Source organism: Sesamum indicum, linkage group LG6 (genome assembly GCF_026168435.1).
Source record: "Sesamum indicum cultivar Baizhima isolate 11 linkage group LG6, ASM2616843v1, whole genome shotgun sequence".
Classification (NCBI taxonomy): Eukaryota; Viridiplantae; Streptophyta; class Magnoliopsida; order Lamiales; family Pedaliaceae; genus Sesamum; species Sesamum indicum.
Window position 1 is genome coordinate 3,135,001 of NC_142662.1, and position 13,283 is coordinate 3,148,283.

The 13,283-nt window shown below is 38.7% G+C and overlaps 1 protein-coding gene across 1 annotated transcript; it reads right to left on the reverse strand.

The window, feature by feature from the left end:
* Positions 1–9,474: 9,474 nt before the first annotated feature.
* LOC105165195 (small COPII coat GTPase SAR1A) lies at positions 9,475–11,697 on the reverse strand. Its single transcript, XM_011084122.3, has 3 exons — positions 11,442–11,697; positions 11,219–11,350; positions 9,475–10,184 (listed from the first exon to the last, which is right to left on the reverse strand). The coding sequence occupies exons 1-3, from the start codon at positions 11,568–11,570 to the stop codon at positions 9,864–9,866; spliced, it is 582 nt and encodes a 193-aa protein (XP_011082424.1). The 5' UTR covers positions 11,571–11,697; the 3' UTR covers positions 9,475–9,863.
* Between the last annotated feature and the right edge of the window lie 1,586 nt (positions 11,698–13,283).

Sequence of the window (13,283 nt, forward strand, 5' to 3'; positions counted from 1 at the left end):
TGTTGTAGCTGATGCTCGACTCATGCTTGTGCTTAAATATGGCTTACTGTTTATCAGGTAAAGAACTAAGCATTCACCTATCCAAGTTTTTGTTATTTTTCTGCCTTCAGGTACTTATGCCGAATTCATACATATTTGAGTGGTAATTGTTTCGTAGTAATGTGGTTTTGGTATTGCAGAAACCAGGATATTAGGCTATAAGTTGTTGATCTGTGGTGTTGCTAATGACATAACTGTTCTTGGGGCTCTTCTTTAGAAAGTGAATGACTCCTTTATTGGAAGAAGACACTAGCTTTAACTTTTTGGAAGAGGCATTAGCATTACAAGTTTTAATGCTAACTTTGTTAAAGGTTGAGGCATCTTGTGTGATTTATGTTTCTTATTGTTTGGGCTTTTGCTGAAATGCCTTAGTAAATACAAAGCTAACCCAGTGCTAATTGCTTTCTATTAACCTTCCCATATATTTATGTTGCTTTTGAGTAGTATAGGTAGTCGGATTATCTTGTACTTTTCTATTTCTTTTTTATTTTTCTTTTTAAGGATTGAAGGCACATTTTTTAATTAGGTAAATTGCAGATATAAATTGCAGGAATTGAAGCGCATGGGAAGAAAGATGAAGTGTAGGAAGGAGAAGAGGAGGAGGAGTAGTCACCATCATTCAGATGATGATTCTGTTGTTCTACTAAATAAGAGGTGGAGCAGGAAGGCGTATTAAGACTCTTATTCCGACGTTAGTGCTGCAGATGATTCGCGAGGGTAGGGGCAAGAAGCGGTCTTAGAAGAAGAGCAGGAAACATCGCCATGAAGAGGACTAGCTTCTACAGTAGGTGATATGGCTTGTGCTTTTAAGGTTCCTCTAAACTGCTGCTATGTGTGCCCTATTCAAACTTTAATCTGGTGGTTGATGAGCTTCTTGATGAAACCCACTTTAGCTTAGTGGACAATGCATTAGTTTGGTGCATTTGCTATTTTAGATTTTGATGTTAATGTATCCTTTTAAATGCTTTGTTCTTCTAGTTGTAAGAATTCTGATATTTACAGAGTATCCTATGTGTGATTACGACATATGATTGTTCCTGTTAATTGAAATATTGTAGTAATGCTTTGGAATTTTATTGAGTTTAAAGTTGTGTTACTTGTTGGTTGCTATTCGATGCTTTGGGGGAAGCCTGCCTGTGGGTATCAAGAACAGCTTAACTATTGCTGCTTTTTTGAACCCAATGCTATTATTGGACAAAAGAAGGTTGCAGCATTTCCCAGTGTGTTTTATTTATGTAATCGTACCTTCTTTGAAGATTTTTTTATTAATATTATCCATTTTGTGGATCAACTTCTTTGAAAATCATGATCTGGTGTAGCAGATTTCTGTTGAGATCATGATGTCAAGGGCTATAATTTTATATGTTCGAATCAGCTACTGCATTCCTTTTTCAATTTTATTGACCACAAACTTGATAGGTTTTTCTGAATGATGCCCCTCCTTGTTCCGGCTTTGCCATTTCCTTATCTGTGCGTCTTTTTTTGTGTGTGGGGGTTTGTGTGTGTGTGTGTGTGTGTGCGTGTGTTGTGTGTGTGGGGGGTGCGGGTGTGTGTGTGGGGGGGGGGGTGTGTTTGTGTGTGGGTGTGGGGGTGTGTGTGTGGGGTGTGTGTGTGTGTGGGTGGGTGGGTGTGGGTGTGTGTATGTGTGTGTCGCGATAGAACATGTTTTACTTCTATTTTGAACATAGAAGAAGTGATGTGTTGCTTTTATCTTCTACGCCAACGAATGCCATCAGCGTCTTGTTACATTTGCCATTCTCCTTCAATTTCTAAGTTTTCATTTATATCTTCACAACCCTTTTTCTCGTGCAGGATGTCAACATAGTTTTGCCATATTTTATGCTCATTACGGGTATTGTTTGTCTTTCTGGTCTATTTATATCCTCTGTAACATTTTTGTGAGCTTTAATATATGTGTATTCTCATTTTTATTTACCTGATACGAAAGAGTATTTATTAAAATGAAGAGAAATAACAGGATAGAAGAAGAGCAATAACAGGACAAGAGAGAGTGCATTGTCCCTCTTCCTTTTTCCTTTAAATATATCTCGTTAGCGAATAGTGGTCTTGGATTAAAGAGTATTAATGCTTCGCACACTATATGTCGCACGGGTTATGGCGAGCATACAGTGGAATGGGGACTTGCAGTGGGCATTGGCTATGGGTTTCTGCTTCAGGCCGATGGTTCCTCGGGCACCTAGAGTGGTGCGTTGGAGTACCCCCACTCCGGCGTGGTTTAAGCTGAATTCGGATGGGTCCTCGCTCGGGATCCTCGGGCCGACAGCAGCGGCAGGCATTATTCGGGATGAAATTGGACATGTGCATCTAGCATACCAATTTGCATTGGGTACGGCCACTAGTGTGGTCTCAGAGCTTACTGCTGTTTGGCGTGGTCTGGAGCTAGCTCGAGCACACAGTTTAGCACCCATAGTTGTTGAGGTGGATGATACCGTAGTTTTTCAGCTCTTACAGTCACGAGTATCTGGGATGTGGGAGGTGCAGCATTTGATCATGCACATTGTGCAGCTCCAACAGGAGTTAGGATCGGACGTACGACATGTTTTTCGAGAGGCTAATGGAGCGGCTGATTATCTTGCGAAGGACGTTGCGTCTCGACAATTGACTCGGGTTATGTATCAGGAGGACATTACGGGAGTACTACGAGGCATTATTAGACTGCATAAATTGGGCACTCCCTACCTTCGCCGGTGAGCTTAAGTGATGCTTTGAGATTGATTTTTGGTCGGGCGTTGGGGCAGAGATTGGTTGGGGCATTACGCAGCAAGTCAAAATTGGATAGACTTTTGATCATCATTGATTTTGTACATAGATTAGAATTTGTTTGATTGTAAAGGGAGTAAGTACTCTCATTTACTGTTTTTGAATTGTACACTCTATAATTTTTCTGAGGTAATAAACAGGTAGGGGTCCACCAAACCCCCGCCTAGGCACAGGCGGCTTTAAACAAAAAAAAAGCCTTCCCAGCTGATCAGCTATCGCGCCTTTCGAGTCTCCGGCAAGGATGCTAGCTTTGGTATCTTCTGCGATATTATCCCATCCGATCTTCACAGATTCCTCCAAGCTCAAGTCCACTAGCTTTATGAAGTTTTCATTGTCGAGCTCTAGGGTAGTTGCTGCTATCTTGATTGCTGCAACCCATTCATCTATCAATTTTTCGGTATTTCAAAAATCGATGATATCCAGGTTCAGTATAGGGCCATATGGATGTAAGGGTTGGAGCATTGTCCTCGCGCAAGGTGTATTCTCTGGCACTCTTTTTGGGTTTCTCCCTGGATTTTCCTTTAGCCTAGTTCCTACAAACGTTGGAGTGGCATTAGTGTGGAAATCCGCACTTTCTCTCATTGGTTGATCCTGTGGAGGATCATTAGAACATGTACTTCCCTCCGGCTGCGGTAGTGCTGGAGTGATCTCATTTATTTGGATATTGACTAAATCCACAATCCCGAGTTGGGAAAAAGATTTCGCAAATTCTTGTAGATCTGATAGATCCGCTCTCGTTACCTCCATTGTATTATGGATCTGATAGATGCGATAATCAGATCTTCTAGGGATTTTGGCTTCGAAATTTCCGTGGCCTTCCCCTTCTGGTGTAGAAGAGGTACTGTTCCAAGGGCATCCATGATTCGCTCTTGTCTGGATCTAGATGTCTCAGGGTTCTCCCTCTGGTTTCTCTTCACATCTGTAATTTCTGTCCTCAGATTTGTAAGGCTCTTGTTCAGATCAGGAAGGATCTTAAGACCTTTTAGCTCAAAGATTCTATTTTTGTAGGTATATGGATTTACCTATGTCCATAGTCTTAAACCGTCTTTTGTATCTCCCTCAGATACTGTGAGATCTTTGATGTATCCGGCTCGAGTTCTTTCCAATCAGTCATAATTTTTAGAACTGAAATTATGTAGGAATTTACCCATTTCGTTTCTCCTGGCTAGAATTCTACCATGGACTTCAGTGGAGTGTAGACGTCTCACTGCATTTCCTGGTAGTACTTGTCGAACCTCAAAATTTCTCAGCCACGGCGTGAGAAGTTTTGGATCTATCCTCTTGGGACCGTTGTCACACATGTCAAGAATTTTCAGGAGAAATTCTCTTCTTTGTATTTTCAAAATCTGGAAATACTCCCTATTTTCAGAGTAACTCGAACTTTTGTTCGGTTCCATTTTCTCTTGAAGAGTCTCCTCCATTAGTGGATAAATAATATCAAAATTTAATATAATCATATATTTCTTTAATAAACCTAGACTCTGTTACCATTCTAGCGAGCATGGATGAAAAAATAAAGTTTTAGTGTAAATGGACTAAAATAACTTTTTAAAAACTGTTCGAGGGTAAAATTGTTCGAAAATTCATTTGTGGTCCCGATTTAAGCCATTTTAAAATTTACAGGATTAAATTGAAAATGTGCAAACTTAACGGACTAAAATTAATCATATAAAAACTTAAAGGACCACATTGATCTTTCTCCCATTTTTTTTTTTTTTTTGTGAATTTGTCAAAATATTCCATCGGATATTGGCGTTTTTCTTGTAGTTTATATACCCGCGGCTATAAATTGCGATGCGCGTTACTAAGGTACGTTGATATATAATGAAAGATGTGGAGTTGCTGATTGATGTTCTGCCATCGAAATTCTTTGCTTTAAAGGGCAAAAATGTTTATGAAAGAGTACTGTATTCTTATTGGATCCTGCGAAATTAATAATGTGCATTCTTGTATAGATACATATAGCAGAAAAAGGTTTAAAGGGTCCGGTGGTTGGAGATAAGATATATATCGAGCATAGAAATGTGGTGGGTGGAGGTAGAAAAGCTGGAGAGTTGATGGAAGCAATTGATGTTCTATTATTGAAAATTTGTTGTGATTATCCAAATCAATTATCTCTGCCCCATTATCCTTTCAAACTTGAATCATGTTTTCTCACCTTAAAAAAGAAAAGAAACGACAAAAAGTGATTAGTGGTAGTTAATGTGTGTTAGGTGATTGGTGGAGTGAACTTGAAAATTTTCCTCAGAAAATCTCTGTCCCATTGTTATCCATCAACAGGGCATCGTGCCTATTGTGCTTTGTGCTCTCGTAGGTGGAGGTTCCAGGCTTCTTACACTACTGAACCGCAAATTAAGGAAGAAGCCATTGTGTGATAAAAGGGGTTTCCATTCATTTCAAGAAACTAATAATTGATTGCCCAATATTTTGGACTGGGCAGGGCCTAGCCGGGCTACGATTGGATTGCCCGAATAGGAAAGGAGGGGCCGGCGGATTGTTTACTGGTCCACATTAGTGGGCTAGGGTATTTTAAACTTTTGAAACTGTAAAAGAGTTATCTTTATTGTTTCTATTTTTAGGTTTTTGGTACCTTCATTTTTTAGTACTTTTTGTTTATACATTTATAATGTAGTTTTAACTACTTTTCTTTTTATTTATAATTTTTGTGTTATAATTCTTTGGTTTGATTGAATTTTTTATTCATCTATTTTATAAGAGAATCATAAAATTAAGTTATTTTTAAAAGAATACCTCATTTCACAAAATAAAATATAAATCAGACTCAATCAAACTTGGGTCAGGTGGTCGGGCCCCAACTGAGTCAAACCCTGGACTGCAGATGATTTAAAAAATGAATCCAATTTGAGTCCATTTAAAAACATAAGACTACCAAACATCGAGCTTTTTCAGGCTAGTTCATACTTGTTTTCGACCGACACAGCCCACCTTGCACTTTTATGGTATACTCATGAAGTTGCATGCAGTCGCTCTAAGTTCCAACTCAACTACATAAGTCAATGGAAGAGGGGAACACTCTTTGCTAGGGGTGTCACGATGTAATTTGATTTTTTTTAAGTCATTTTCAAATCAAATTACGCCGATTTTATAAAATAAATTTTTAAATTGTCACTTTCGAAAACAAAATCAAAAAGTGTGATTTTGTGCGATTTCAGACTGTTTGAAAACTATAACACTTTTAACAAAACAAGACGTTAAGACTAACAAACAACAAAATATATCTAGTTTAAAACTCTTTCATTGGCAAAACGTAATAGATTATCAGAATTATTAAAGTTAAGTGCACAATAATTTAAGAATATACATAGCTACTGTATGGGGAAATTACAAAATTGATCCCTAAACTAAGGGTGGTGTTTTTGGTCCCTTAATAAGACTGGAAATTTTAGTCATATAACTTTTATAAAAGTCAAAATTTTAGTCCTCCAAGCAAATCTGGCCCAATTATGGATGATTTTTACCCCTATATAGTTTCAAAAATTTTAGTTGATTTTCACTCATTTTTGCATTTTGATGCATATGTTTGCACATGCTCTTTTAAATGGTATTAAATCTTATAATGTTCACGGAACTCCCTGAATCTATGAAGATGCATCCCACTTCGTAATTGGCTAATAGCGCGGTGATGACTAGCGCATCGTTCTGGGAGCTTTCAGGACTCGAATGTTCAACCTTCCCGAACTGGATGAGGGGGACATCCTCCATAGCACTGACATCCCGCACTTCCTTTATGGTCGTGTTGTGTGCCTCTCTAACTTGTGTTTTTCTGGTATGGTGGAAGTTACCTCTAAGAGGTCCCCCTGCAGTCATCCGTATGACCCCCCTTCCTGGGGGTCGTTGGCTTTAGGTTTTTCTTCAAAGGTACTTTTGTGTTCTTTGTTAAGTGGAGGTTCTAGGAGAGAGACCATCACCTCTTTCCCTTTGTTTGTTTCTTGCTTGATGTAGGGTCTCGTTCCCTAGGTCTTTTCCCAGCAGACGTACTCTAGGAGGTACCCATTTTGGATGAGCCTTTCTATCTCATTCTTTAAGTGTCGGCATTCTTCAGTAGTATGGCCGTAATCATTGTTAAAACGGCAAAACATATTGGATTTTGGACGCTGAGGTTGTTCTCTCTATGATCGGGGTCTGGTGAGAAGACCTTTTCCTTCGACCGCCATGAGGGCCTGGGTGATAGGCATCGTGAGAGGGATATAAACAACATGAATCCTATGGAAGGGTTCATTCTTGTCCCTGAACTCAGTGCGTTGTTTGTTGAAGGGGGCCTCCCCCGACCCATTTTCTCTTCTCTCCACGACTTTCCTTTTTGGCAGCGGGGTGTCTTCCATGTTAATGTACTTGGCTGCACGAGCCAAGAGGACATCGAATTTCGAAATGGGATTTCTTGGCCAAGGACTTGAAGAAGTCCCCGTCCAAGAGGTCATGCGAGAAGGCGCTGGCCTTTACTTCTTGCGTAGCGGAGGGTACCTCCAAGGCTGCAGTGTTCAACCTTTGCAGGTACTCCCTCAATGGCTCATTATCCCTTTATCGCACGGTGAAGAGGCTGAGCTCCATTTTTTGAAGTTTCCGACTGCTAGCGAACTGGTGCAGGAACAGGGACCAGAATTCCTGGAAGCTCCCTATCGCTCCAAGGGTAGTTGGTTAAACCATTGCTACGCGGCCCTCGCGAAGGTAGTCACGAGGACTCGACACTTGATCCCATCCGTATACCTGTGCAGCAGGGCTGCATTCTCAAAACGCAAGAGGTGTTCCTAGAGGTCAGTCAACCTATCGTATTCAGCAATAGAGGGGGTACAACAATTTGCAGGGAGCTCATCTGCCATCACAACATCTGTGAAGGAGACACCCTACAGTTCTTCTCCTGGAATTCCCGCTATCTGGTGCTGCACATCTTGGAGGCATTTTTGAAGACATTCCAAACGAGCCAGCCACTGTTGGGGACCTCTGCTGGATTTTGGAGGGAGCCCTTATACCCTGGTGGGGGCCCCCTGTCATAGCGACACCTTCTCCTAGGGGAGTTCCTTGCGCTTCTCCTTGAATGGTGCCGACTTCCAGCGCGGGGGCTGGACGAGTAAGGACTTGTATCGCCATCTGCTCTCGTACGGCCGCTGCAACCACTTTTTGTTCGCCTGATGTAGTGTCAGAGGAGGTGCTTTACCTTGTAGGATCAGCCAATGGCTACGTCACTCTAAGAAACAACATCGGAGCTAGGTAGGCTGGGGTGGACCCTCCTACTGGTGCTAGGGAAGCCCCTGCAACAACCTGCAGAGGCTGATTGTTGCCGAGTATCTTCCCTGTTTTCTGCTTGTTAGCGGGATTGCGGGAATCTCATTAATATCTCACGCCTTTAACTCAAGCTTCCCACAGACGCCGCCAATTAATGCAAGCGATTTAGCACGGGTCCAAAGTTCTTGGATCTTGATGTTGAATTTGGGGTAATTGAGTGAAAGCTATAGAAAAACAGGACCTACAAAATGAAAGGCTAGCACTCTGATGCTTAAATTAGTTCGAAATTTAAGAATAGATAAATAACAAAATCAATTATGACGAGAAATTATAATAAAAGCGATAATTCTGTATGTAAGAGCACGAAATTAGAGTAATAGAGTAGCAACAAGAGGAGTTCTAGAGTCTGAAGGAGAATGCTTGTCGAGGGGTACCTCCCCCATTTATAGAGGAGGAGTTTCCCTATAACAGAAGTCCTGCTGAGGGGAATCCACATAGCCAGTGAGAAAGGCAGGATTAGTGGATAAAGTTTTTCCTTTTCCGTTCCTTAAGCAACAAATCTCTGGATGAAAGAGGACTCGTGCTTCGTGCAGACTCCTACCTAGTGAGGAGTCCTTTCAAGCTGAAGAGTTCAACCTCTTGAGGGCACCTTCCTTCCTACAGGCTAGCTTTGAAGGCCTCCGAACTGGGCTTCCTCCTTGGGCCATTTTGACAAAATAGGTTCTCTTCCTTAACTGGAGTTTGGTGTGGGGGGCACCCTTTTGGGTTGGGCCTAGTGGGCCTCCGCTTTGGGCCGAACCAGATAGTAAGTTGTTCCCTTCTTGGGTCAAGCATGACGATTTGGGCGAACTGATTCTCTCTTGGGTTGGCGAGCCTATATTTGGGTCTGCACTTCTTATTGGGTCAATCTCTTTTGGGCCATACCTATCAATATTTTAATAAGCTTAATTTGACCGGTTTACTAGGAGAGGTATTTTACCCATTGTTTTTAAAAAAATAGGTTCAAGTTGACCTAGGGACGGTGTGATTATTTGTTCATAACATAGGGATAATTTTTTATATTAAAAATTTCACAAGGAGATTTTTGATATTTTAAATATCACAAGAGGTCAAAATGAATTTAATCCCTTCATGTTATTTTATAGTTCGACCTGTCAAATTCTCAATGAAACTACAAGGACGAGACGCATACACTTACATAAACCCAGAAATTAGAGGTTTTCCCAAACATTGAATGTGTAGTATGTTGCTGCAGTATATGAATCAGGACCAGGAACAACTGTCAAATCTTATTCTCTCTCTGCATCTCAAGTAAACCCTACGCACAAACAGAGAGAACCAACCATGCCATTCGCAACCTCTATCGTCTAAGTAGGGATCCTACACTAATTGGCCAAAAGTTTTGTTCGTAACTTGGCAAACAAAGACATATAATGCCGCAGTTGAAGAAAAACAACAGTATTTTCTACAGAAGTTACAACAAAGAGAATATATCCAATTTTCTAGAGCTACCCAAGTTCACAGTAGAACAGGCAACTTACTCTGGGATATAAAAACCTCGTAGACCACCAAATTTGATATAAAAATTGTACAGAGCAGGTGCAGTCGAATTTCACCTTGCCTAGCAAATTCAAGGCACAAAGCATACAAGTTTCAACAACTAGCAAACTGAATCAACCTGAAAGAAATGAATTTTCTCCCTTTCCATTCCATCTTTGTTTTGGTAGAGGGGCATTTCTTCCCCTCTTCTTCAAGAAAGAAGCGTTGCTGATACCTACTAGACATTATGCTAAATGATACCCTTACTTTATATACTGAGAGACCCATTTGAATCCATCACCATAGCCCATCTTGCGCACAATGCTGCACATGAACACCTCCAAAGGCCGCACATTTGAATCTGCTAGATTAACCTTCCCTTTACCAGTAGTTACACCAGTCAGGCCAAGGTGAAAACGCAACTCATCTTCTGAGGCAGCATATGGTATGTCGATCTTGTTTCCCAAAATAAGAAATGGGACATTTGCAAGGGCCTCATCAGAAAGGAGAGCATCAAGTTCCTTCTTGGATTCTGCAAACCGCTCCTTGTCATATGCATCTACCAGGTAAACTACAGCATCAACCTGTAGAACCACAAGTTATACATGTAACTATGCAATAAACTTCATCAAATTTTTGAAGTGTTTCAATACCAAAATCATGAGCAAATGATTAGAAACTCAGCTTTTGGAAGTTTAGTGCTTCCTTAGATTATACTTTAGATAAATAGTTTGTGTTTCTCCTCCAGGGTAGATATAATTTGGATTCTCTTTCAAAATATAAACTATATACTTTCCCTAAGCCTCAAACTTAATTAAGTTGTATGTATTTCCAAGCAACACATTGGGATTGGGGATGAACTTAATAAACATTGTTGTTCCCAAAAGAACTCATTCAGAACAAAATTTGGAGGTATAAAATTTGGAGGTATAAAGGATGAACCTCCTTTAGATTATTGTTGTCCATTCAGTTTGAAGTTTCAAAATTTACTGGAAATCCAGAAGACAAGAGCTGCAAGAAGCACATAGAGCTCTTAGCATGGTTGGCTTGACAACTGATTCTTCTTTCCAAATTTTAGCTTAGTAGTGTTGGAAACACATGGATTAGCAAGATTCTTTCACCATATTGATTGCAATCCTACAAGTATCAGAGTCATAGTATCAATTGGTATAAATTATAATAACTGTACGCAAGCAAGCAACTTCTTTTGTTTTTTAAGAACAAAACGATGATATAATTTCATTTCAACCAAAACTAATAACGCCAGTTCACATGATTAACAAACTAAGAGCTTCAGTAGTAAATTCACATGGAAAACACAGAAAGTCACAAGACCACCAATAGTAAGAGGAGTTGAATCCTTGGCATGATTGAAAATAAAAAGACATCCGAACAATTCCGAAAGCAGAATTGTAATATTAGGGGCACAAGAACACATCCGAAACCACTAGATAAATGAATTATATGTGGACAATAAAGATAGGATTTCAGCTCTGTTCCTCATACCGCAGAGTCAACAATTTTCTGAAAAAGCTTCCACTAAACTTGAGAATCAAAAAGGATAATCAGCAGCAATAAATTCTCATTAGATTAAGAAACACCTTAAAATGAAATCTACCTTGGCGTAATAATCCTTCCAAACTCGACGGGCGATCTGATGACCTCCCAAATCAAAAGCCTTGAACTTAATTTTGCCAATACTCAGCTCTTCGGAGGTGGGATACTGCGTGGGCTGATGTTGTACTAATCTCTGAATCAAACCAAAATTGGGAACCAATGAAATCATCAGAATCCGATTGATGGAATAAATTCGAAATGCATTCTCGATGAAGAAACATCACCTCATCCTTGAGCATGTGAAGGAGCGTAGTCTTGCCGGCATTATCGAGGCCAAGGAACAAAATCTTAGCTTCCTTCTGCCACAGGCCGAGAGATGCCAAGACGCCGTAAAACCAGTCCAAGAGAAACATTTTGGGTGAAGAAATCCAGAGATCTGGAGTGGAAGGAATCGGTTTATAGTGTCCTAAATTAGGCTTTTTGTTGAGTGTTGTGTGGAGAGAGAGATGGATGAAAGATATTGCGAATTTGCCTTCGTTTTGTTTTGTATTTTAGAGATACAGACTAAAAAAAATACACATAAATAATTATATGTTGAGATAATGTCTATATGTTTGGATTTGTGATTTGAACGTTTTGTTTTATATTTTGAAAATAGAGAGAGAAAAATAAAAATAAGTAAACGTGTGTTGAAAATAGATTATATGTTTGGATTTGTGTTTTGAGTTAATTTAAATTTTTTTAAATAAGTGGTGTAGGTTTGATGTTGGATTTGGAGACAAAATTCACTGTTTATTATCAAATCATATTTTTTATATATATATTTTATATATAAATATTTAATATAGTATTTTTTAAATACAAAAAGTACTGTTTATTGTCAAATCATGTCTGTTTTATATTATATATAAAGTATATATATATTATATATAGAAAGTTTAAAAACAAAAAAACACACAGATAAGGTGTAAAAACACAAAAGTAAATATTAAATGTGTTTTATCTTGTCTCAAAAAATGCGAAAACATGAATCCAAATATTGCCTGTATATTTGGATTTATTTTTTAAACATAATTTAAAATTTTTTAAATTAAGTAATGTAGGTTTGATGCTTGAAATTTGGGAGATAAAATTACTGTTTATTGTCGAATTATATTCCTTTTATATATAAGTATGTATATATATATAAATATTGTATGTTAGTATTTTTATATATAAGTATGTATACATATAAATATTGTCTGTCAGTAGAAATTGCCCAAAAATTAAACTAAACAAATTGTATCACACTCTATTTTCTTTTTCTAAAGTATTGTTTTCAATACACTAAGACAGACAGATACGGATACCTCTTTATTTCCCATCTATAAATGCAAACTGCCGAACACAACCTTAAAAGTGGAGACCAGTGGGCCCGAAAAATCTTGGAAGCCCTTTTGGGCCTGGCAATAAGGCCGTTGTAGACATTCAACATTTTTTGTCCATTATACATTGACGTATGAAATATATATTTTTATAAGTAAAATATTAATTTATGAATAACATTAAATATTATTATATAGAGAAACTTACATTTTCGGTACCACAGTATACGGGTATTGCAAGTCATGTACCACTCTTTACAAAATAGCCACTTTTGATACTATACATAAACTTGCAATTTTGGTAACTAACTTTCATTTTGGTCCCTGAACTTTCTAAAAGTGTCAATTTAGTTCCCAAAACCTTTTTTTATTTTTTTTCAGCAGAACTATTCTCGTTACTATTTAATCCATCAGGCCCAACATGCTTTCAAAATAAAATTAAGTCACCATAAATTCATAATTTTTTTACCACTTTACTGCCGGGTATTTCAAGTTCTCGATTTTACGGACTTCTTTCAACCACACTACCACAGCAGACGGTGTGCAGACCCTTGACTCCTTCAACAACAAACAGTACAACCCTATTTTGTTTCTTATCTTAGGGCGCAGAGGTACTCCAAAATAGAGACTTAGTAAAATTTTAGGTAGACAGGTTAAACAAAAACCTTGTCTTTATTGAAAAAATATAGGTAATATTTCATAGATATTTTGTTCCTCTACTGGAGGAGATCACTACTTAAACTCTTATTAAAAGGACTATAC